The sequence below is a fragment of the Amblyomma americanum genome, chromosome 8 (assembly GCF_052857255.1).
Source record: "Amblyomma americanum isolate KBUSLIRL-KWMA chromosome 8, ASM5285725v1, whole genome shotgun sequence".
NCBI lineage: Eukaryota > Metazoa > Arthropoda > Arachnida > Ixodida > Ixodidae > Amblyomma > Amblyomma americanum.
The window spans coordinates 43,066,560-43,093,113 of NC_135504.1; the positions used below are offsets into that span (position 1 = coordinate 43,066,560).

Here is a 26,554-nt window from a genome sequence, read left to right on the forward strand (position 1 = left end):
TGCCTTCTTGGTAACTTTTTCTCTTGTATTGTCGCGGCTGCAGGTGTTGCATTTCGTTCCTATCGAATGGACATCTGAGACTGCCCCAGCGGCAGTACATGAACAAGCGGTATTGGACCTTATATTAACTCATACCAAATAGATCTTGCTCCCTTGTCACAATGTGTTGCACAAGAAGCCGTCCTTCGTAGAAGGAGACAGTGCGCCACTTATATTCCAGAAAAACTTCGTGAAGGTCTTGCCCTACGCACTATTTATATTCATCTGTGTTTGACGGGCGTCTTCAGGGACATCTTAAAGCCTGGCGGCAAGGGTGGTGCTGGAGGCTCTGCAAAACCTTCTCTGTGCCTTCTTCGCGTCTGTTGTCAATATGAATTTTTCTTTTTATTTGACAACCAACCTTGCGAGCGCTAAATCAAAATACAGAGCTTTGGAACAAGATATAAGGTCTTTATTATAATTTTATAATCAAGAGAAGACCTCAGTTTTGCTTCAGCATGCATGTAGCCTTCTCCTGTATAATTTTTCCGTTAGTACGCGACTACCAGCCCCTCCTGACTTTGATCCAGTTAATTATAAATAGAAATTGTAATAAATAAGTGCTAAATTTTATCCAGGATATTTTTTATTGACTTTCAACAGTGCTTTAAAAAGAGGTCTGCAGAGTTCTGCGGGTAAGTTGTGTTATCTTCATTCTATTGCTTGTACAAAAATTTTCACGCACACCACTCCTGTGAGGCCTGCAGTATTGTGAAATTAATAAATAAACAAATAAATAAACAAATAAATAACTTTGTAGCTTTTTGACTTATTTCCGGCTCACGAATGTTGAATTGGGAATTTTCGTCTGCTTGAGGAAAACTTGTCTTGTAAGCCTTCAGAAGACTAGCAGTGTACAATTAACAGATTGTTTAAGATGTCCAGTTAATTTGACTGCGACTTGGAAAGTTAGGAGCAGATGGGTAAGAAAAAGTTGCGCTTTGACCCATATCGCGTTGTCCCCGCTCTTCTTCTTCTTCTTCTTCTTCTTCTCCTCCTCCTCCTCCTCCTCCTTCTTCTTCCTCTTCTAATTCTCCCTCTTCTTCTTTTTCTTCTCCTCCTCCTTCTTATTCCTCTTCTTCTTCTTCCTCCTCCTCCTCTTCTTCTACTTGCTCTTCCTCTTCTTCTTCTTCTTCTTCCTCTCTTTCTCCTTCCTCTTCTTCTACTTCTTCTTCCACCTCTTCATCTTCCATCTCTTCTTCTTCTTCTTCTTCTTCTGCTTCTTCCACCTCTTCTTCTTATTGTTCTTCTTCTAGTTCTTCCTCTTCTTCCTCTTATTCTCCTTCCTCTCCTTCTTCTCCTTCTTCTTCTCCTTAGTAAGCATGGCACATACCCATGTAGGGGGATTGGCCAAGGTTCAGTAGATAGTCCCAATGAGGTATTTGCGCGGTGAAAATAGGCGTGAGAAGACTAAATGAATATAAAAATTGGAACAGTCAAATGAGTTAAAGAAATATTCTCCCCAAAGCAGTCAGCGTCATATTCCACTTCCGAAGCATCAGCAGACAGTTGTGCACATGCTTACTGTTTTGAATTTTAAATTTAAAATTCGTTTTATATTTTTTGTGCGCACTGGAATATCTGTCCAGTCGTCTACTCGGAACGAATTACGGGCAGCAGAATGCTTGCAGCAGAGAATCCAGCCTAGGGCCGCTGGACGCGTGTTCGGGGGTGGGCTGGTGTAAAAGAAGTGGAGAACGTGTCGTATTCTCAGTCCGGGGCGACAACAGCGCCGTTATATCAGTTGAGATCTACCGTACCTCCAAGCAACGCCGCTGTTCAAGGCGCGACTCCTCTTCTCAGTGCGTCTCTCGGCCAACTGATTCCCTTGCGTAGCCATGTCACAGATCTTCAGGCAGCCTCGCCAGCCCTCCCTGGCTTCGCTCAGGTAAGACCACCGACACACTACTGCGGTTTATGATGGACGAAGAGCCCACTAAAGTATGCAGAAGGCGGCACTTTTCAACTGCTCACGCCGAAAGCAATGTGAAGTCAGCTGATAAGCAGTCTCCGAAATGAATGTTAGGCTTGTACATGAATTCAAGAAAAAATTGCTTGAGGAGAGAAGGAAGACTGATTCAGCCTTTGTCTCCGTCTTCACCTGCCTTTTCTTTGATAACGTTATTTATGGCCTCAGGGCATAACTTGCATTTAGTTCGTTTCGTTACGCCCGTAGTTACCGTTTATTGAACGAAAAGTCGTATTAAAAGAACGGTGGTTAACGAAAGTTGATGTGAACACGCAACCTCACGTGCCATATTTTGCATGGCTAGAGCGTTACCGCCATGCTCACTTTTCCCATAACAATGGAGGTTGTCGCATAAAGTCTCCATATCAAGCGTACTGGTCCCGCCATGAGTAAGCGTTGGTATTAAAACGGTGCTGATAGTATGAATGACGAGGGTTCGTCGCATGTGCCAGAAGTCACTGTTTAAGTCACAGAGGTTTAGTCTGCCCTTACGGCCGTCATAATGCTCGAAGCTTCATATGGTATTGAAGACTGGGTTCTACCTCTTGAGAAGCCAGTCAGATTAACAATACCCTTTGCCCTATACGGGGCAACCTTCACGGCAGCGCATGGTGGGCCACCTCACATTCTGCCACATGCTGTGCGTACTATTTTGTGCTTGCGCTCATTTATATTCGCTCGTTCACATAGTGCTATGGGTACAGTACAGTTGTCGATAGTTTTTTTGTGAAACGACCATGTTTATTTCGCGGAGTAATTAAAAATTTTTGATGGTATCCTTAAACATACACCACCTCTCATAATGGCTCAGTAAAATTCGCATCAGTGTACCTAAGGACTAAAAAACTGCAATCATAAATAATGCGGACATAGGACTTTATGGTGGAGCAGAGGGCGGCGAAAGTCTGCTGGGCGAGTGAGAAAAAAGAGTAGGAAGTTCTCGGAGATGAGAGGGGGGGAGTTGGGACTCTATCTGGCACAGACACCGAAGTGCTTGTAGTGGGGTAATGGTAATGATTATGACGATGTTTACGAGGGTTAGGTGTGTCTCCATATTTTGCAACATTTCACATTTTTTCTTGAAAGCCTGAAGACAGTATAGCTCAGTAACCAGGCCTGGTATGAATTCTGCTTAAAAAAGCCTATGTTGTATCGGACGGACACCGCTTGCATGTGACCTCTTGACCTCGTCCATGTGCTCTGCGATGTCAGAGCACGTTAAAAATCCGAGGGGAAATTATAATCCCCAGCCCGCCACAACGCCCCCTGTGATAGCCCGTGTCCAGCTGTCGCAAAGCTAAACCACCATACCATACCATACCATACCATACCATAGCATACCATAGCATACCATACCATACTATACCATAGCATATCATGCCATACCATACGATAACATACCATACCATACCATAGCACCTACCATACTAAACCCCAGCATACCACACTGTGCACCATGCAATACCATACCATATCATACCGTATCATACCACACCATACCACGCTATACCACATCATCCCGTTCAATACCACATTATACCGTACCGTACCATACCATACCATAAACGTCCATACCATAATATACCTACAGTACCAAACCAAACATCATCATACCACACTTTACCATGCAGTACCATACCATACCATAGCACACCGTAACGTACTGTACTGTACCAACACCTTGTTTGGTGCCATGTGTCAGCCGATTCATCTAGCTCTATTGGTGAAATGTTTTAGGGGAATTCCCCAAGGTGGGGTAGATTTGTAATAAGGGAGTAATTATTCATGCCAATGAGTAATTAATCCCTTATTACATCTAGCTCAAAGTCTTTTCATCCCATACTGCAATTTTGGTTCACCCAGTGCTCCGCAGAACAAGATCTACCAGCCGAGGAACCTGCAGCAGCCCAACCCGACTATGCAGTACCGTCAGGAAATCTTCTCGGCCTTCGTCCTCCTCGGCTTCATCATCTCGGCGTTGGTGGTGTTCGCCCTAATGAGAACCACGGTACGACATGTATTCCTAACCTCTGAAAATTTTAAATGAAACTCTAGCTTTAGCAAACAGGATATCGAAAAGTTAGTCATGCACTTTACTTAAGAGAAGAAGCGGACACAAACTAATTGATTAATTGCATTCGTAATTATCTAATTATCTGGAGTAAACTATTAAACGCTTCGGCCGCTGGAATTTGCTTTCCTAGTTATATGGAAAATTTAGTGGCGATTCTAATCATATGAACGTTTGATTCAATAGAATTCTCACTGTATTCTCGTGTTCGCGGATAGTTGCTTGTGAATTTTCAACTACAACCACATCACAGCGCATGAGAATAAGTTGTTATTGGAGTAAAGCTCCTCGTCATTTCAAGCAGTTCCTGCTTATGGCGTTTTATTTTCTGTCACCAACGTAGAGAAATGGCTGAAACTGGTAACAGCTCTCCTCACTTTCGGCCAGCGAAATCGAAAAGACGACTCTATAGTTGAAAACTGCGAGTAATCACGGCGAACTTTTGCGCTGATTATCACTTTCTTGCGTGAACTGTGAACAGTGAACTGCGAACGAATGTGATTTGTGCACTTTGCTTAAGGAAAGATGCAGGCACAAACAAATGGATGTCTTCGTAAATATCTAATTAGCCGAAAGGGATTACTAAACGCTTTGGCAGCTAGAATTTATATGGAAATTTATATGTTTATATCGAAAACATAGTTGCGATCCTAACCTTATACTCTTGGATTCGATAGCATTGTCGTCATGTTGTCGTGTAATCACGAAGATTTTTTTTGTAGTCATCGTCAATATCTTGTGTCTTGAATTCGAAGGAAAGAAAGAAACATATATGAGCAGGCTAAGAAAATTATATCTGATGCTTAAGTCTAGAGACACGATCGCCTCTAATTTTTCAATATAAAAATACAAGTTAGATACAGTACGCAAAAATAATGTCAGCTGAAATAATTATTTTGAACATTGATAACGAAAATTTTACTTTCAAAATGTGCCCGCCCGGTTATCTAAACTATATTCCAAAGCTCCATTAGTGCAGTGCGCATTGCTTGTAACCACAGTGCTCTAAATGTAATCCTGAACGCTCTCTACACCACATAAACCAGAGAAAACATAAACTGCAAAAAAATGACCTTCATTGCTCATCTTTTGGTCGCTACCGTACCGTACGCCGAGACAAAGTACGCTGAACGCTGACACGAAAATCCTCTCAAGTCGTTTCTTCGTGTTTAAGAATTTTTACCAGCGGTTACTCTCTTGGCTTAGCGACACACTTTAGTTCGTTTTGTACGAAGTCTCCAAAATGTTGTACTCAATCAGATTTTTTACGCAATGTGATTTTGCTCAGTGATCAAGCAATGCAGCGATTCAGCACACGGAGCAGAGCTGGCATAGAAGCAAAACGTCCGATACAACGAAAGTTTTAAATACAGGCTGATGTACCAGGAGTTTTGAAAGGAATAAATGATTTGTAGCTAGCATCGCATGTCAGAAAAATCTGGACATCATCATCGGCAAACTACCGCGAAGCTGAGGCTCAATATCAATCCAGACCTAAGGTTGGACTCTGAGCCAATGTTGAGACTTAACATGAAATCAAATATGTTCGAACCATGCCAAAAATTTCGTCCGAATGGTATCCGTGCAAAAAAAGGTTAAGCACCGAGAGACATTCAAAACTGTGCTGACGCCATCAGGGCAGCTCCATTTTCCGATGACTTATATTACTCGGCCGTTGGCACTCTCTTTCGGGCTATGGACGTCTCCAGCGCTACTGCTTCAAATCGTACGCTTCTTCAATTTTCACCAGTGAGCTGTGTGGTTCTTAACTCTATGTGACAGTATTGGTGCTACGGTGGCTCTGAAGTGAAATAGAGATGCTCACGTATGCCACTAACAGGTTTATGTAGCCGTGTGCACAAAGGTGAGAAGGCGGCCCAGGTGCCCTAACACGACTCGAAGTCGGAAGAGGTGTAGGAGAGCGTCAGTGGGCGCAGGAAAAGAAACCAGCAGCGATGAACACTAAGAGCGCATTTTCTTTCGAAAATAAAGGGTTAAAAGGGGCGGTTATTGACTCTGCGAAAGCATCCAGGAAGGCCACTTGTACTGCCCACGTCGAAGAACGCGAGCATGAGAAGGCAGTGGCTTGAACAGCAGCCAATGACATGGCCAACCCTCGGATGGGCCTGCCACCATTTACAAGGCTCCATAGAACGCGCTGTGCGTTTCCAAGATTTTCCAGCCACGCATTTAGTGCTTACGCCTATACTCTCGACCATCAAGTAGACTATAAAGTTTTGTTTTGTATTTTCCGGCAATTTTTGGGACTGGGAAAGACACTTTTCCTTCAATGTCAGCATGAGCTAACGTCGAGGTCTACTGCACTTGAAACTTGTGTAAATCAACGGAACAGCATCTTCTTGAAGAAGCCATCCGTCATGCCAATTTCTTGCGGACAGTGCTGCTCAAGAGCCTGTACTGCACTGCGTAATATCAGTTCACTGTATAGGGTAAAATTTTTACAGCTTGTGCGCTTTACAACGAGTACAAGAATAACGGTGAGCAAACACGTTTTGTTACGTGTTACGTTGATCGTTTCATTAAGAAATCGCAGAACTGAGATCTCTAGGTAATGTGCCTATTACAAAGCGCGCAGGTTGTAAATTGTAGGCTTTGCCACAGCCACGCTTTGGGCGTCTCGCCGTGTTCTTACATTGTTTCCGATAAAGGCTTCCTTAGACGTTTACGACACAAGTGACGCGGCGCCGAATCTAAAGCTGCGCACTGAGCTTGACAGAGACAAAAAGTATACGTCGCGTCTCCATGTCTAGCAATTTCAAAAAAAGAATTGAAAATTCAAAAAAATGTAAGGTTCTTTTACGTTAATATTGAAAGTAATGGTACATTGTACTTATGTGTAGCAATTTTTTTTAAACTGCTTCCAACGGTCGCATCGAATAGTTAAGGTTCGTATTGAAAACCAATTGGGAACGCCTTTGACGTTAACAACCACGTTAATAGATAAAATTGCCAGTGCCTTAACTTGGCTTACCCTGGAACTGAGTGAAAAGCAAGCACATTTGCTATGCGTATGAGGCTCGTTCATGGCAGTTCCGCTACACGCTCGCGACAGCCTTTCTATATATAGCCACAAGAGCACGGGGCTATGACGTGTCCCTCACGGTCTTACAACACACCACATCGGATGTCATCACGTGTCTTCACATCACCCCATCAGATGTTCCTAAGGTCAAAGGTCAACCCAGAGGCCACCCACTTGTTCAAAGGTCAAAGATCGGAGGTCAACTCAATGTCAAAGGTCAACTAAAAGTCATGTGTCAAGGTCAGGGGTGTGTCACCACAACTGTATCACATATAGTCGTACAGGGCTAACGTGGTTGGGCTAAAAGTCATTCAGAGTCATTCTCCGGCCTACGCGACGACTGCTTTGCCTAACGTAGTGGAGCTGTCCGTTTCATACAAAAAATTCAAGCTGCCATCGCGTGATCTGCTGATATGTTGATTGTTATAATGAAATCTTACACTGCTGGGTATGTCTGCAGTACTCCGTACGAAACTGCTGAATGGGGGTCACGAAGTGGCAGGGACAGGTAAGCCGTAATAAGTATCAATATTCCACACCCGGAACCTCCCGTAATACTTTTGTAAAAAAATTACTTATGAGAATATTTCCGGAAAATAGGTGCGCTTTATGAGTGTCTCATGCCTTGTACGTTGTGCAGCCTTTTTGGGAAGCTGTTTGACCTGTCGTTTTTCTCCCCAGCCAAGTGGAGAGGACGTGAAGGGCAGTGCCCAGAAAGAAGTAGTCGGTCTCCCTGATGCTCCAGCTCCCGACACTGTTGCAACGGTAAGCCACCTTATATTAAAGAAGTGTGTGCTCTGGATACCGACACCAGAAGGCCAGTTTATAACTATAAAAAAGCTTTACAGCAAGCAATCAGTTGCCAGATCTCGGTTTTAGGCATATTACAGACACTAACGCTGCTAATAAACGCTGTACAGCCAAAGAATTTTATTTGCATGAGTTAGGTTTTAGGGAAGTTAATGTCCAAAAGTGACTCAAAACTTTTTAATTATCGGCAATGATTAAATTTATAAAGTTGCATCAATTGGGAAATGTGGGGACCTCTAATTCAGACTACGTGTCGCGTTTTTTAATCACTTTCATTCCAAATTTCCTCATGTGACGTGAGTTTCACTGCAGAACACTGGTGACAGGACGCCGCTGCTTCTTCCGTACTGAAGGGAAACATTGACGCGATTGGCAGAAATTGTTTGGCTATTTACATTTTGTTTCCATCTGAGTGCCTAGAGGAGTGCATTCTGTCTGTCGATGGATAAGCAGGGTGAATTTTTTTTTCAAAACGGCATATTACTAAAACAAATGACATCTTGGGTTGTACGAGCATTATTCATTACCATACGGTCATCATCTTTAGTGAGGCTAAGTACGACATTGAACAGAGGCCTGTTTTTTATAATCAGTTAGCTTGGATATTCCAGCACGCTGAAAAAATCTCCGCGCTCAGCGGAGCTTCAATGGTTTTTACATAGTTTGATGCACAGCAGCAACAAAAGATTGGCAGTGGCTTAACTTAGCTAAACCTGGAATTCAGCGAAAACCTGCACACATGGTTACTCATCACGTGGCTTCACATCACCCCATAAGATGTTCTTAAGGTCAAAGGCCAACCCAAAGGTCACCCAATGTCAAAAGTGAAAGGTCAACTAAAGATCATGCGTCAAGGTCAAGGGTCAAGGGTTCGACACCATAACTGTAACACATATGGTCATATCTGGGTATCCTTGGTTGGGCTGAAACTTATTGAAGGTCGTTGTGCTGCCTACCGAAAGAATGATTTACCTCGCGTAGTTAAGCTTTTCGCTTCAAAAACTAGGATGCAATGTCTCTGTGAAGTAAACGGGAGATTTCAAATGCCCAGTGAAAAGCCAATTTATTCAGCACAAATTATTTGACATCAAACTGAATTCAACAAAGTAAGTTGTTTAGTTTAGTGAATATTTTGAAGAGCATTTCGGTACTGCTCCCAGGCCAGAATGAATTGTTTCTACATAATTGCCTCAATTTGTGCGCACTAAGCAACTCTTGTTGCAGTTCGGAAGTTGCGCCGCTTCCAAACTGTCGCAGCGCGCTGCGTTCTCGTGAAATCTGCGGTGTGCATTCGACTTCTCTTGGGCTTAGTTTCAGCTTCACGCACCAAGCAATCCCATTAAACAGCTAAGAAGTGACAGCTCAATTCAAAGATGAATTGAACTGCAACCTGCCAGTGTGTTTAGTTTTTTTCACAATCCGGTGAGTAGCTTATGAAGACCCCACAAGGACACATGACCTAGGTTGCCCACCCAGGTTGATTCTCCCGGGGCGGCTGCGTAGGTCACCCTACGCCACCCTATTTATCGCTCACAACGCCGACGCCGGATTTTCTGCGTAACTGGGCCCTTAATGCTGTTCCGTTAAAAGTACACCGTTAAAGTAACATTTCAAATACAGACTTTTATTGCTCGTAGACATCAACCAGAAAGACTCCAAAAGCCCGGGCAGCCACTGAAAGTTCCCCGACGGCCAGAAAACCAACTGACATGGACACAACTGAAGAGCTGCCTGTGACAACAGATGAAGAGATGAAGGTGCCAACAAGACAGATGCGCAAGTCTTCGAAGGGCCACCCTGCACGGCGGTGAAATTGATGAAGAAATCCCCGTAGCCCTGTCTTCTATTTTAATACACGAGCTTACTCTGCTAACAAAGAATAAAAACCTAGAAGGCTATGTAAATTTATTCTAAAAATATGTAGTACTTACCTAAAATAGTTCTGAGGGCGACTTGGCTCACAGCAGAACTTGAAAAGAGTGCAGATAGTCGCAAGCGATAAAGAGGCAGCGCCCGAATTCACCCAAGTGCCTTTTTCGTCTCCTGTAATTATTCTATTTTATTTGAGTTTCTAATAGCCGTGAAAAGCAAATAAAGAAAGGACAAAGGTATTTGACACTGATCTTCAAGCAGCATTATTCTTGTAAAGCAGCTGCCGTCATAGCCTCGGAATTCTCTTTACCTTTTTCGCCGACTTGACTTTGAGTCCCCCCTGCGTTCGCCTTCCGTTGATTAAAATCTTCTCCGGTACCCTCAGTGTCATCCGTTATCTTTCAATCCCGTTACTCGTAGAACATATTCCTATTATTACTTTTCGATTTCGGGTAGGTTAGCACCAACTCGTGTTTGCTTCCTGGCCCTCCCTGCTCAATTCGTTTCTTTTAAAATTACACTAACCCTTTTCCATTTCAAAACCACAGTTCCACCGTCCGTTTGGTTGACTCTAATTGGACCGCAGCTGCAACCGAGCTGCAAGACAGATGAGCTCCAAGAGCACCTGGCAGCTCTTTCGCGCTCTCCTCGACCGGTCCAACATGCGAGGTGAAACACAACACAACCTTAAGCGGGCTCTACACCGCTACTCGGGCACCAATGCACAGCTAGCTAAGGATCTGTGTGATCGCTAGCTACACCGCACCGAGGACCCACAAGGTCCTGAGTCAAGTATGCAGGACAATCCAGCACGGGCCTCGACGCTCCTTTCGCGCTGTATGATTTCAAAGCAGCCATAGCCAAAATGAGAAGGGGTACGGCTCCCGGTCGCGATCGCATTACACTTACGCTGCTGGCGAACCTGCCCGACCAGATGTATCTTAAACTCCCCGACTACATCAATCAGATTTGGGACAGGCTTCCCCTCGCTAGCGAATGAAAAACCTCCCTCGTAAATTTCATTCCTAATCCCGGAAAAACTGCACTTTGACAACATCAGACTCATGCGCTAATTTCAGGCGTAGGGAATCTCATAGAGACGATGGTTCGAGAGCGGTTGTCTTTCTATTTCGAATCCAAGGGTATGTTTACAGACACAAAGTACGAGTTCCACCCACACATATGGACCCAAGACATACTTCTACAACTCCGCGAGGACATCATCGCTTAGTGGACGTCCACATGCAGAGACCGAGCTATTATGGCATTAGAGCTGAATGGCGCTTTCGATAGTGTCAAGCACGGCAGCATACTGTCCAACCTCAGCCGCCCAAATTGCGGTGCAAAGGCGTTCAGCTACGTCAGGGACTTCCTCTCCCAACGGCAGGCCCTGCTCCGGATCGATGATCAGGAGTACGGACCTTGCCGCATGGGAACCAGGGGCACTCCTCAGGACGTTGTGCTCAAGCCTTTGGTGTTCAACATCGCATTGATGGAGCTACCTTCCCTCCTGCAGCGAGTGGGGAAGGTGCACCACGCAGTGTATGCAGACGACGTAACACTATTAGCTAACCGAGGCAGCGTCTGCGAAATGGAGGACAACCTCCAGCAAGCCGCTACCATGGTCGAGACTCACACCAACTCATGCGGGCTCGCTCTTGCCTCAGCCAAATCCGAGCTATTGCACATTCGTGCACGCAAGACCGGCTCCAACCCCAATGTGCGTTACCCTCTGCGAGGGTCCTGTCCACGAGGTTGACAAGATTTGGGCTTACACGTTCATCGCTGGCTGAAAGCCGACACCACCATTGCCAAAATCAAGCACGTGGGGGAAATGGTAAGTCATATGCTACGACACGTGCCTGATCGGCGCGGTGGCTTAAGGGGACGCAATGCGCTCCGTCTCGCTCAAGATTACGTCACTAGCCCTATCCTGTAAATGGTCCCTGCAGCGTTCGCTTTCTGTTAATTTAAATCCTCTCTTGTACCCGAAAGAGTCTTCGGTTATCTTTCATTCTCATTACTTTAGAATACATGCCTATTATTCCTTTTCGAGTAGGATAGCACCAACCCGTGTTTGATTCCTGGCCCTCCCTTCTCAATTTGTGTCTCTCAAATGCAACACTTAGTGCTTTATTTAAATTTGTTCTATGTCTTGTTTATGATAAGTGTGTGGAAACGGTAGGAGTCGAGGAAGCTGGAACACTGGGAAGAAAAAGGTTTCTCGGGAAAGGAAATAGCACAGTATCTGCCTCACTTATCTCGGTGGAAACCTGAACCGCACTGCAAGGGAAGGGATAGAAGAGGGTGTGAAAGAAAGGAAGAGGTGCCATAGTGAAGTGCTCCTGAATAATTTTGACCTCCTGAGGATCTTTAACGTGCACTTGCCATCGCAAAGCACGCGGGAGCATTTGCTTTTCGCCTCCATCGAAACGCGGCCGCCGAGGTCGGTTTCGAGCCCGGGTACCACTGCAGCACCGCGGCGGGAAAAAGCATGAAGGGCTCTTGGCGCTTTTGAAGGGCACAAGGGAAGCTTGAGGAGGGAGCGTTTCTACACAAATTCAACTCTGTTTTAGTGCAGTCAGTTTTAGCGTAGTTCCTGAAATCTTTCCTCGCAGTTCAGTTCGGTGAAATCATAAACGGTAACGAAAAGCACTTCTGAAAGATGCATTCACCAAGCTAACGTTAAGGCTGTTGTACTTCCAATAGCTTATTTTATTTTTTCAACTAAAGCGTACAAAACGTCAATGCCACATTCAATTTTGCTTTGGTGTCCGAAAAGAAAGCACGTATCAAAGAAAGCGAAATATTTAAGAAATGCAAAAAAAGTAGTGCGAATAAGAAAGGAGCTAAACTGCAAACAACATTCTGCGTGGCTTTGAGAACACATTGTTATGGGCGACGAAGTAAACAAAATTAAAATTTAGCTATATAATATATGGTTGAAGGGAAAGAAAGTCACTCGAGGGAAAGCAACTGCAAATAGCGTTCTTAGTTCATTTGAAAACTTTGGAGCATGTTTTATTGCGCAGGGTAGATTGTTGCATATTTTTCGGAACGGCGCTGGCGCTGCGCCTCAGAGATGCCACAGGGCCGCGGCATCACGGCGCACGGCAGTTCAGCTCCGCTGCCCCATTGTGTGCAGCCACTTGAGCTTCCTTCCAACAGGTCCATCCGCTGGCCGACATGGTCCGCGATGCGCTGGAAGACAGCGTCCAGCGTTCGGGAGAGGTCGCAACCGTCAGAATGGACGGTGCCATTGCTACATCAGCGAACGGTTGGAACTCGTGTTGAATCTGGGCACGAGTGAGTGCATATTGCAGCACTACCACCAAAATGGTACGGAGAAAAACACTGGGGAAAAGGTCCGGCAGGCAGCCATTCTTCCTGTTCCTTCTTGCTCGGGCTCTCCGCGCCTCTTCGCATTTTTTGCGGCGCGCTCCACCGTCGTCTTCACCCTTACAACATAAAAGCAGAACAAAAAAAAACCTATTAACTGCCGACCTATCTCCGTCACATGTGTCTTACGAAAATCGTTGTAGCACATCACTTATATCAGTTTTTTACCCTTCTTCAAGAAAACTTTTGCCAAATGCAATATGCTTTCAGAACGGGATCTTCCTGCGATGCGAAACTGACAGGGCTTCTTTCAAATTCGCCTTCTCAATAAAAAAAGGTAACCCGGTTGACTGTACACTTTCTGGCTTCCAAAAGGCATTGCTTTGGCCGCGCACAATTTTTCGACAGTGAAGCTCCCCGCCTTCGAAATTCTACATGCCCCGTTGAAATGGCTCGAAGCGTAACTCTTCGGTAGAAGCCAGCGTGTTATTCTATAAGGAGTAAACTCATTGTGCCCCGGCGAACCGTTTTGTGCCCTCTTTTAATAATATTTGTGACTTATATAGTTTACCAAGTTTCGAGTCTGGTGAGATTGTTCGCAGAAGACTGTTGCATTTAGAGTGTCATTACATGTCTAAGCGACAGGTTGCAAAGTGGCCTAAAGCGGTCTGAACTGTGTCTTTAACATGGTGCAGTACATGGCACACGCAAATAAAAGTGTGCAAATCTGATATTCTCTAATTATACAAATATATTCTCCAATAAACAAATGTCAACAATATTGCCATCGCAGTGCATAACGAGCGCTGAAGAAAATAATTTCAAAAATTCGGAATCCCGCCGCCATAATTACCTCAAGGCGTACCCCCAAGCGGATCAGTAAAATACCCACAATATTTCTCCGTGACATGAGCTCTTTGCTTAGTACCGTAGGAAATTACATCTCGAATAGAACACATGGGGCCCGATTCTCAAGAATCGCTCACCAGGCATCGAAGTGTGCTGAAGGCTGTGACGCTGTCCCCAGTGTGGCACGCTTCGATGGTACTGCGATGCACGTATTTCACACGACCCAAATCACTCCAAGGGCAGACTTCCTCAAGAATGGTGGCAAGACTGGCCGCTATAAAGAAAAATATAATTCTTCATTGTACATTGTGTGGCTTAACGCTCTGAAGCGACACATGTGCTATGAAAGACACAGCCATGGTAGGCTCCGGAGTAATTTAGACAATCTCTACTCAGCAACATGCGCAGACATCGCAGAGTGGGAAAATTAAAGAGCGCAAGTGGCAAATGTACGCATGGCCAATATTTTAAGACTAATGCGCTGCGGCGGGATGAGGCGCCATTGTTTCGCCAAACCGTTCCATGATAAGGCACTGGCAATGTGGCCGGAGTACAGTTGCCTAATACCGTTGAAAACTTGGCCGCGTTTTCGAAAGAGTAGTGCCTTCGCTAGCTGGTTTGCGATATGTGTAAGCCAATAATGACGCCAGGAAATAAGGTTGCGATGGTCGCTTCCGTGCTAAGGAAGGGTTCGAATTTGAGGGCTATGGTTTGCACCATCTGCAAGTATAAACAAACCTTGTCTGCGAGAGCGCTTGCGGGAAGCATGACGAGCAAGTTCATCCTGAATTTTATTCGCAGCATGTTTGCGTGGTGCTTTAGCTGTACGGCGGAATGTATAGTGTGTTCATAGGAATGATTATCAGGTCACCACTAAAAATAAAGCGCAACACAGCAGCTAAAGGGTTACCCTTATATAAATGGTCTAAAGACAGTCTATAGACTTGTTATAGAATCTAATGCCCTTCTATAGACATTTAATTTTGTCTACTCATAGTCAGTGGTACAGGCCAGGGCTTATTATTTTTCAATGTTTTCAGCTTGCCCCAACCTAATATATGTCTACTCGTAGACAATAGACCGTCTACAGACTAAGACTACTAAAAGTGTATGAGCGTAAATCTGTAATTGTCTATAGACAGTCTATCGGATTTGTATTGCCTATTGACTGCTCTCTAGGGTTCGTCTATAGAGAGTCTATAGACTTTATAGAGAGAAGTTTATGGAAATCTATAGACTATCTAAAGAACATTTTTAAGGGTAACTAAAAAGCTCATGTCGACTCGCTCCTGGTCTCCTTCCCTTCTCTCTCTGGACGCCATACTACAAAATTAACGAACAAAGCGTCTTTGCATTAAGAGCTCTCGATGCAAAAGTACTTAGTGCTCGAGAAGAAATAGTTAATTTTGCGAGGTGACTCTCCTTGAAATGTGGCGAATGAGTCGGCTTTCATACGGCGCGGAAAAAAAGTCACAGAGCTGGCAAAACAGCAGTTGACATGCAATCGCACTACCGGAAAATATTATCTATTCGACAATACAAAAATCAGGATAACCAATTTTCAGCTATTGATTTCCAAAGTTTGAACCCAGGTAAATTTATTTTCATTAAAATTCATCATAGGCAGGGATGACAAACACGTTCAGATAACTTTGATTGAAGGAGGACAGAAAAGCTGAAAATTGGCTATACAAAAGGAGCCCTTGAAGTACTCAAAATGGGCAATAGATGCAAGTGGATTTTTGCATGTATGATTGAACAAATGTATGATTGAAGCTTGACACCTAAATGCACCATAATATTAAAGCAGCGCTAAGCAACAAGGATGAAGAAAGAAGGGAACACACACACAGGCGCTGAACTCGCCCAATCTGCCGTTCTTCTACACATAAATGCACGCGACGCACAAAATGTGTCCAGCGAGCAGCACATAAGAGTTACACGCGGAAAGTGATGTCTGTACAATGTGCACTCGGAAGCCTAGAAAATCTCAAGAACATTTAATTTCAGCCGCTGCCAGCACGTCCTATCGAAATTCATACGGTTATTTTGAAAGCTGGGTACGCACCTGTGAATCTATTTAGTGGAAGGGCGGAGCCGTTGCAGGTACAGCAGGAACTATCTCATTCTGCGCCACGGATAAAAAATCGTCCATCGCCGTTGAGTTAAACGGTGTTTGCTGCTGATGTAGACAAGTGACACAAGTGACTGTTTTGCAGGAAAGCTGAACTTTTCCTTGATTATGGGGATGATGAATTGCAATGGCGCAAGGGCATCTGTGGCCAAACATGGCACAGGGTTTTTCTTTTCCCAAGAATTTTACGCTAAAGAAACCGACCGCCAAGAAGGACAAAGCTTGTGCCCATTGTATCTCCGGTTGGCTACCCAGCGGCACTGGCATAGAACCACGCACCTCCCGCATTCGATGCGGATGCACAAACCACTAGTCCGCCGTTGCAGTCCTGAAATATGTCTTCGGCATGGCTTATAAGCACAGCGGCTCACGCAATTGATGATTGAAAGCGATATGTAAAGAAGTCTAAGATATGGGTTCGGGATATTTGTGCCTCGTTTTGCCTGAGTAAGCAACGAAATAGGGTATGTGCGTGTCCGCATTACGCACCTAGTCGTTCAGGCGACAGCCATTTGGTTTGCGTAAGCTGACTGCCTGCTACGCAGACCTGAAATTCCTACGTAATTTCACTAACCATTCATGCGGCACTGAAAGGACAAATGCCCATGCGAGTGCCGTGGTGGTGGTAAGTGCGAATATTTTATAAGTTTAACATTTTAACGAAGAAGGGTTGCGCATATATGGGGTTCCATTTTCACAACGATTGCTGTTCCGATAAATGTGGCAAAGCTGCATTATGAGAAAGACTTTGGTTTGTGTATCCCTCTGCTGGAAATATGAAATTACTTTGCTCTGTTTCCCCCAGAATACGCCGAGAAAGCATTCGCGAAAACTAGCCGGGGAGGTAGGTATCGATACGCCGAAGTCATGCTGCAACCTTCACTGCACTGCACTTAAATGCACAAAACTTCTGTGCTTCAGAACGAGTGAACAGGAGAAAAACCGTGCAAATCTGTAGAAATAATGTCATTCCTCCTCACGCCCTGCCTGAAAATTTCGCTCAGAAGGAACAGCGCCGCGCTGAGAAAGAAGCGTGCTGATGGAACAAGTGAGGCTCGCCGGAAGTGAGCAAGAAGAGAGCCTTCACATTTCAAAAACTTTTATATCAGCCACTGATTCGAAGATACAGAGATGTGATTCTCGCCTCTCCCTGCAGCCAATGTAAGGCTACTGCTTACTTAAATCTACTCACCCGCTGGCTGGACTGTGGACTCGTCTTCCTCTGGAATCGCGGCCACCAGCAAGAGCGCAAAAGCCATCAAAGCGCCTGCGACGAGGGTGCGGCCTGCGAAAAGACAAGGTGCAGTTTTAGAATTACAGGCACTTCATCTGTGTTCCCAAGAAGTGCTCTCATTTTATTTCGATTTTATTTACCAAATCACCCAGTAAACCATGAATATGCAGAGGATATCCACAAATGGGCCTAACGTCCAATGTCCATGTATCGATATCCTCTGCATGTTGAGGGGACTATTGGATTCAGATATCAGTTAGTGGATATTCAGAGGATATTCGAATATGCATGATGTTCTTTCAGCACATTGAAAATTTTGGAAAATTGCTAAAAACTTACCAGAACTAGATATTATTGTTTTGGAAGGCATGAACATGCTGAAATTATGCTACCTTTAGATTTTAATCATTCCTGCTTTCGCAGTCTTACATTTTCAGGAACTAATTATTTCAAGAAGTTGACTATTGCACGCCCTGATTTTATTTTATGCGTGTGAATGCTTGTACGGTATGATTATTTAAAGAACTTGCTCAAGTTAGACCGACAGCCACAAACGCCGCGATTTCAAAACCAGAACAATAATTAGAACTCTCTTGACACTGGGCAGCCTAACGTCCATGGGCACCGTCATTAGCCGCGACGCTAGCTTCACCTCCAATCCAATCCAATCCAAGCGCCATTACCAGTTTTGTTGCGACGGCCGCAGCGTATTCGTGATTTCTTTCAGCGTTTCTTCGAAAGTTCTTATTTGTTGTTTCGCGAGTTCACATTTTCTTCGTTGTGGCGGCAAGCTTGTTGTGCATGTTGTACACAGTCCTGAGCCCTCACTGGTGGAAGTACGGATAACAGCAATAATGGTGAGTGTTTATGACACTGTTCTGTCAAACAAAGTGTTAGTGTTCGTTTGTGGCATTGTGCAATTTTCATGCTGGCAATTTCATCATCTGGTTTATCAGTTCATGGAGTGCAGGCATGGATTTAAAATCTGTGGTGTTTAGTTGGGGCTCGATTTGTCCCCGAAGTAGTTTCGCGGGAATGGCTGCGCTCTGTGCCACTTCTCTGCCTTAAAAGCCTGCACGCATGATACTTCAGTGCTCAGTTGTAAGGCAAAGTTGTTGGCAGTTAGCTATGCCCTCTAACAATTGTTGGAATAGCCTGCACTTTGATGGCACACATTCCACTGCATATTCCGGCCGTCCGGCATGCTATGGCTTTTACTACAGGGGAAGGGGTGGGGAAGGGACAGTTTCCTTTCTCCGGCGGCTCAAGAAGACAGAGTTTTTGCAGTTCTTGTGTTGCTTTAAAATTTGCTAACAGCGCTAAATACACTCTTATCTGCCTTCGTTTAGTCAAGCCCTTGTGTCTAACTCTGCATTTTTTGTACCCGGAATTGTTTTTTTTCATCTTTGTGCTTTGATACTTTTGTGGGAACTTAGTCTACTCTCTCTTCTTGTAATATCCTTTTATTTCAGTAGCACATTTCAAGATAATTGGCTACTGAATACTTTTTGTTTCAGCTCGTGGCTTTGACTGCTTTTTTTGAAATTTTCTATTTTATTACAGTGCGTAGAATGAAAGTTGTGTGTCAAAATTCTTGCTACTGATTGTGTGCCCCAGCAAGGGTTTACATCTTATGTATACAATGAGAGTTGCTGGTTGTAAAGCTCGTATAATGCAGCAGGGCATGACTATTTCTCTTTGCTGTTCCATTTCAGATATTTTGGAGAACATTTCAGAGAAACAATAGCCTCATGCATCTTGCCACTCAGTAGATGCATTTTGCGTTATGAAGACAAACAGCTGGTATGAAACTGTTTTTCATACTTTATTTTTAGGTAGTTATAGTGATGACTACTGAAAGCAAATAGCTTTCGCCGAATATTTTCTAGTTCTTCAATAATTACAGGCCAATTACCAACTACTGCCGCGTCTTTCTTCCTCACATAACACAAAAAATTCAATCAATCACTTTTCTTTGGCCTCATTGAGTAGCTTCATTTAAACACGTTTTCCCACTTGTCCCAACTTCGATTCCATAAATTCTTTCGTGAAAAACAATTTCTAATGTTCAACAATAATTAACATACATTTGGAGCTTCGGGGTTTGGAAAGAGCTTTGTTCTTAAATGTCTTCAAGACATTTCTCACTGTTAAGCTCCAGGTTTCTGTAATAAAACTAAGGCACCGCAACATTGACTACTTGGTTCTCTACAGGATCACGGACTTCCTTTTTAACTACACAACATATGACTGCTAATGCAACCAGCTCATGGTTTTCCCACCCTTTCAGGCATGCATCAATAATGTGCTTTAGCATGTTTATTGTTTCTGACCTGCATTGGCAGTTCATTCACTGTTGTTTCTAGTTCTATTATTTTTTGCTGCTAATTGTTCTGATAGTTCTAACATTGCATCACTTCGGACTAAATTCAATAACACTGAAATGATTTCGCTAGAGTGTGGAGCTTTACTTTATAAATTTGAGCATTTCTCATAGCCAGTCACCCTGTCCCTATTATTTTCAAAATATAGTCACCTTGACTTCTCCCTAGCATACAACTACTTTGACATAGATACTACAACCTTTAACAAAAATTCATGGAAGTCTAATATTGACAACCTAACATGAAAATCTAGTTGCATGCTGCTGCATTTATTAACAATTTTTCCAGTGAAACTGAAAAGGCCTACCTATATCTGGCTTAATCTACGATATCCTTGTTCTATGTGAGCCATGGCTGGTCTCCTTATAAATTCCCTCAAGGATGTGCACACCTGCTCAATGCATTTCATCCTGCCTGCTTACTGCAAACATCATAGACATGAAAAAAACAAATATCCTCCCTCACTCTTTGCCATAAGGTGTCTTTTGTCTTTTTCAATACACCACAACTGGCTCTGATCGCACTTTGTTATACCTGCTACTTCATACTTGCATGCACCAACCACACTCATGAAGTCAGCATACGTCCCCAATATGGTGATATACGCATGCTCATTCCTGCTGAAAGCATGCTGTGATTGGCACCACTGTCCCACTGCAGTATTTTTGGATATGGATTAAGATCAAAGCGACAGATGTTCCTCAATCCAAAGGCGGGGATCGATTATCATGCCATAGTGGTTAATCCCCTTTCATCTACGACGTCACACTAACTGGTGCAAATGGGGTAACACCCATGTCATGAGACTCTGTTGTTGCTAGTGGATGGAGGGCCTGCTTTGAGAAGGCATTTGCCGCTTCATTTTTGAGTTTTATTCGAATGCAGTCGCCAGCCAACATTATTCACTATTGCTGTGCACATTCTAACTTCATTTCAAAAGTATGGTTGCATATATGTACTTGAAATTCTTGGTTCTCATCCTTGTGATTGTTTGCTGAGGCTTGGGTTTCTTTCTTCATGTTAAGCATTCAGGCTATTGCATGTGATCTTTTTACTCTAAAACCCCTGTCTGGATTTAGTCTTACCTCTGGTAAGGCTAGAGGTTATAGTGGATGCATGTTTGTGTACTTGGCTCCTACCGCATGCTTTTTCCTCATTACTTTTCAGAAATGATACTAAGCCAGTTGGATGAAAAATTAGCTTTTGCATTATCTTGTGCACCCGTTTTTTGTCCATATTTCCTGCTGTGTCATTACTACTGTTCAACAAAATGCACTGTTATATTCACAGGCCTCCGTGGACCAGGAGTAAAAGAATGCACAGCAACAGACGCTGATCATTATGGCTACTGGGCAATAAAATATGGCTGAGGGCAAAACAAGTGATTGAATTCCTTGACGTTCTTCTGTACTCGAAGCCTGTGCTGTGCATATTCCTTGCCCGCGTACTGCCTCGAGGTGCAATATTCTGAAGAAATGAGAACTGCAGCTGTTTGATTACTCTTTGTTATTTTATGCGCTGTACAGCTTACAAGAACAGAATGAGTATGATGAAAGATCACAAAGTCACAGAGAGCACAAACTAATGACTTCACTACACATGAATGTTTTATCTTGCCCGTACTGGAAATGACATTTCAAGTAACTTGCATACCAGAAAATGACACTTCTTTGTGACATGTTTATGTTATTGCATTTATCAGAGCCCAGTGTGTAATCTTCTCATAATGCACCTGTTATTTGAAATGTTATTCCCAGATCTTGTACAAAATATTGAAGTTTCCTGTGTAATGAGCAACTGTTGGTCTTTGCTTTGTATCTCTCTGTCATATCTTGCATCATATTTGTTTTGTTGTAAGCTGTACAGCGCACAAAATAAATGGTACAGCATCCAGCCCCCAACCTGAAAATAGATTGGCAGAATATCTGGTTAACATCCTCTGAATGTCTAGGAATCGTCGCATGTGGGCATAATATGAGCATTATATGGACATCCACTATGATCAAAATGAACATATGGACATTACATGGATGTAATATGAGCATTTGTGAACATCGTATGGACATCTGATATCTTGTGGAGGATATTATATGAATATCCACTGGACATAACTGGACATAATGCACTGTTCCTTATTGTTGGCAGCAGCACAATTTAGCTGGCCGTATTAAAAGGCGAATTCATAATTCCTATTGTGAATTCGCATAACCACTTAGCCAGCACAGCAGCTAAGGTGTTAAGTAAAAAGCTCATGCCGACTCACTCCAGGTGTTTCTTGGTCCTGTCTAACAACACCATACTACAACGTTACCAAAACAAGTGATTTCCCAAAAGAGCTTTCGCTGCAAAACTACATCGTGGTCGGAAATAGTTATTTTTGCGCAGTGCGTTTCCTTGAAATCTGAAGAATGAGTCGGCTTTCATACGGATTGGGGAAAAAGTGATAAAGCTGAGGAAACAGCAGTTGAAATACAAACGCACTAGCAAAAAATATTCACTCGACGATATGAAAATCAGGAGGAGCACTTGTCAGCAAATGCTTTTATTAAATACGTACCCCGGAAAATTTCTTCTCACTTCATTTCATCGCAGTAAGAGGTCGCGTCCTTCTGAGAACTTTCAATGAAGAAGAACAGAACAGCGGGAAATTGAAGCGACAAAGAAAGCATTGAAACACTAAACATTGGCAGCGGCTTAACTTCACTAATCCTAGAATTAAGCGAAAAGCAAGCACGTGGCTATGGCGTGGTACCACAGGGCCTTACCGCACCCCCGTCGGATGTCATCTCGGGGCTTCACCTCAACCCAACGGATGCTCATAAGATCAGAGGTCACCCAATGTCAAAGGTGAAAGATCTAAGGTACGAGGTACACTCAAGGTCAGCGGTCAAATGTCAACTGAAGATCGTGGGTCAAGGTCAGGGGTCACGGTCATACACTGCTAACGTGGTTAGGCTGATGGTCGTTCAAGGATCATTTTCAGGCCTACACGATGACTGCTTTACCTAGCGTAGTGAAGCTTTTCGATTCAAAATGGGCAATAGATGAAAGCGGACTGTTGCGGCATAGTTAGTTTGACAGTACATAGAGTAATACCGTGGCGGCAGGATGCAGCAGGTCCAACAACTTCAGTTCTTGCTGCCTGTGTCGTTCACCGTTATCGTCCTTTCTAGCACTGATACTGTCGGCAAAAAACAACGAAGAAAAAATTGCCTGCTCGGTGCCGGGTTTCGTTGAGCAGCAAACGCTCTATAGCTGCCGCATAAATCAGAACGCATCAGTGCAGGAAACTAACAGACCAAATACAAAGCAGTTAGAAAACTGCTGTTTGTTTAGTTTTTTTTGTTTTTGCCTAAAACGCCACTCAAGTAAAGCCCGCTCTGAGAATACGGGCACAAATTCCAGTTTTCCCTGCCTTTCCGGTAGTACTTCCGCGCAAAAACCTGCCTTAGGCACTTACGCCAGTATCCATGCAGCCGGTAAATATTTATTAATAATTAAACGTGAATTTTTCATAACATCTAATCAGTGATGTCCAGGTGGAATAAATGCAGTTTGTTTTTCTTCGGATGCTGCAAGGAAGTGGGCTTTTGTCTGGGGGAGTACTGCACCGAATTTTTCCTCAAATTTCTGAAAACAAAACACCGTAAGGACCGACATTGGACAGCGTTTGGCAAATGTATGTATTTGTTAATTCACTAATGTTACCCTTAAAGGCCCTCCAGAGGAGGGTATTACATGGGGGGAGGGTGTCTATTTAAGCTGAGGATTGAGAACCCTCACCCACCTTTCATTTCAGCTTCAGCAGCCCGCCAAGCTCAGGACAGGCAAGGCGACATTCACAGCCCGCAGTGGGTTGGCACATCCGAGAGACCAGAGGTACTCTGCGAAGGTCAAGCAACACTCATTGGCATGATGCAGCACAAATAACGTTGTAATAGCACGATTCGTTTACGTTCAATCATTGTAGACAGGTCGTCTAGCGGCCACTGTTTGGTTGTTTTCCCAAAACGTCCTCAAGATAAAAAAAAAAACATATAGTGATCCCACGAATCCCCAGGTATCAAAACTAATGCATGATTGATTATTGACGCCTCAATGCTCGTGACACACAAGATGTGTGCATTGAGTGGCACATTTATGCATGGAAATTATGTTTGTGCAATCTCTGCACACAAGCCTCTAAAATATCTGAAAAGATCTGTCCGACATCTGAAATCTGTCCGGGGTCGAGAAATGTGCAGCGACAGAAGACCGCAACAAAGATGATGCTGATAGTTTTTTTTCGATGCCATAGGTGTCACACGCACAGAGTTCATCCCAAAAGGGCAGACGATGAATAAGGAGTTTTATATCCGCGTGCTCCAACACATGAGTGATGCAATGCGACGCCGTCGCCCTGACTTATTGGCATCTGGACAATGGAACCTGTTCCAAGATAACGCAAGGGCGCACTGCGTGTCAAAATTTCTCGCCAAGCACAGCATTACTGTGCTTACAACAACCGCCATACTCGCCTGACCTCTCCCCATGCGATTTTTTTCCTTTTTCCTCGTGCCCTAAAAGAGCCCTAAAATCACTGGATGGGGAGCGCGGAGGCCATTCAAAATGCCACGACAAAGGAGCTGACAACCCTGCCAAAAGGCACGTTGTGCAACTGTTTCCAAGACCACAAGAAGCGTTGGAAGCTGTGTATAGAGTGCAAGGAAGCCGTCGCGGTTCCTTGCTTACAATGAAACACTTTAGTCAGTATAAGGACACATAGAGAGCGAGGAGGTATAATCTCCGCCCTCAAAGCAGGTTTGAGAATGAGGGAAAGGGACCGTATAATAGACCGCGCAACAGCTCTCACAGGGGCCGCGGCTAAATAAAACAAACACAGAAAATGCAAAGAAAAATGGGGAGGTGGAAATAGTAAAGGAGTAGAAAAAACAACGAATTTGGAGAGCGATAGAAAAGGGAAAGGAGCGTTAAGCACGGCTCTCAGTGCACCGGGATGTTCGAATGGGGTTTTCTGCTAATTTTGCAAATCTTGTCACAGGGTCATATTCCACCATTTGTATCAGTCTGAAAACTGCCAAACAATCATCTGCATTCACAGGAAGTGCTGTCATTCTTTTTTAGTCTACTCATTTTTTTAAATCATTCAAGGCTTCGATGTACCGCTGCTCTTTAAAAGTGTCTGATGTTGGAATCAACACAATTTAGGGGGCCATATTGAACGGCAATGTCACTATTGCTATTGTTGAATTCGCATAACCCCTTTGCCAACACTGCGTCTAAGCGGCTAACTAAAAGGCCTCGAAAGGCCGAAGCCGTGCTGTAACCTTCAATATGTTGCACTAAACGCCGTAAGTTTGTAGTTCGTCACAACGAGTGAACAGCGGTAATACGCTACAAATATCTAGAAAGAATGTCATTGCCTTCGTACATTGCCCGACGATTTTGCTCAAAGGAACAGTGCCGCGTTGGCCAAGAAGCGTGCAGATGGAACAAGTGAGGATCACGAGAACTGAGCCAGAACGGAGCCCTCACATTTGTGAAACATATACATCAGCCACTGATTCAGAAAATTTGAATCTTAACTCTCTCTGCAAACCAAATAAGGCTGTTGCTTACTTAAAACTACTCACCTGCTGGCTGGATTGCGGATCTGGGCCTCTGTCTCTGTTCGCGGCTGTAGCCATGAGCGTAAAAGCTATCAAAGCACTTGCGACGATACCCACCGAAGATGTACTCCCTGTGAAAATACAAGGTACAGTTTATGATTACAGGCACCTGTACTCCAGTAATGCAATCCCACTGAATCATCAGTTCGCGCGTTTTCACGCGGTTTCCAAAGGAGAAAGGGCACCGCTGTCATTGCTTGTTTACCTGTCGATATAGGGTGCCTAATCAACTTTGCAACAGCAATAGAAGAGTTAACTTCGAAACCCAACTTCACCTGAAACATCTACCTAGACTTTTCTACTCTTCTCTAGCACTCACTGCGAGAAGGGACGAGAGGAGTTGAGAAGTGATGATGAGCAGAAAAAAATATATCAAAGATTGAGAGAGAGGAAAGGAATTACAGAACGGAAACAGAACAGGGGAGGCGAAAAAAATGCCAGTCGTTCACCTATATACTCCCAAAAATATTAAAACGAATATATACACACTGAGGTCTTTAGAGGTGAGCTTTCACATTGCAGCAATGTTTTTCGTTTGAAATTTTTTCAAGTCTGTTGCTTGGTACTTGTATTTTTATTAGGATTTCTGTCAATTTGGCTATTGTTTTCTCCTTTTTGTCTTTAATGTGGTCTTTTTAAACCTTCCACTGCTTTTTTTTTCGTGGGTGTCTACCGTGCAATTGTCCTCTGTCTCACGTCTTAAGCTTATCTGCTTCTTTTAGTCCAAGAGATCATCCGGTTGTTCCGGGAAAATAAAGATGTATTTATTGCATTGCTACAAAGAGACAGGAAAATAGTTTTTAAGAGCTACTTTTGGCAGCATCTAAGCACGTGGTTTCAATCATCTTCCCGGAGTGAAATTAAGACTGACCAGTGCAAAAAATTGGCCAAACCACAAATTTTGCATGTCGAATACGCCCTTCGGTATATAGTTCAAAGTTGCATTAGGAGGAAGACTTTGGCTTAGTCCCTTAGCCAACAGAGCGGCTAAGGGGTTAAGTAAAAAACTTATACCGACTCCCTCCTGGTCTCCTTTCCTGGTGTGCCTTTCGTCGCCTCTTCCCCTTCTCTATGGACACCATACTAAAACGTTACCAAACCAAATTATTTCGCATGAAGAGCTTTCACTGCAAGACTAAAT

At 43.8% G+C, this 26,554-nt stretch overlaps 2 protein-coding genes across 2 annotated transcripts in view; one reads left to right on the forward strand and one right to left on the reverse strand.

Moving 5' to 3' along the window:
- The first annotated feature begins 1,721 nt into the window (after positions 1 to 1,721).
- LOC144102346 (uncharacterized) overlaps positions 1,722 to 26,554 on the forward strand; it is a 219,001-nt gene continuing 194,168 nt past the window's right edge. The window contains exons 1-3 of the mRNA XM_077635640.1: positions 1,722 to 1,927; positions 3,872 to 4,016; positions 7,804 to 7,887. Of these exons, the coding sequence (XP_077491766.1) occupies positions 1,878 to 1,927; positions 3,872 to 4,016; positions 7,804 to 7,887 (279 nt within the window). The 5' untranslated portion in view covers positions 1,722 to 1,877. The remainder of the gene's footprint in view (positions 1,928 to 3,871; positions 4,017 to 7,803; positions 7,888 to 26,554) is intronic.
- LOC144100260 (uncharacterized) lies at positions 12,586 to 25,478 on the reverse strand. Its single transcript, XM_077633264.1, has 5 exons — positions 25,378 to 25,478; positions 23,532 to 23,628; positions 17,319 to 17,411; positions 14,130 to 14,266; positions 12,586 to 13,262 (listed from the first exon to the last, which is right to left on the reverse strand). The coding sequence occupies exons 2-5, from the start codon at positions 23,536 to 23,538 to the stop codon at positions 12,906 to 12,908; spliced, it is 594 nt and encodes a 197-aa protein (XP_077489390.1). The 5' UTR covers positions 23,539 to 23,628; positions 25,378 to 25,478; the 3' UTR covers positions 12,586 to 12,905.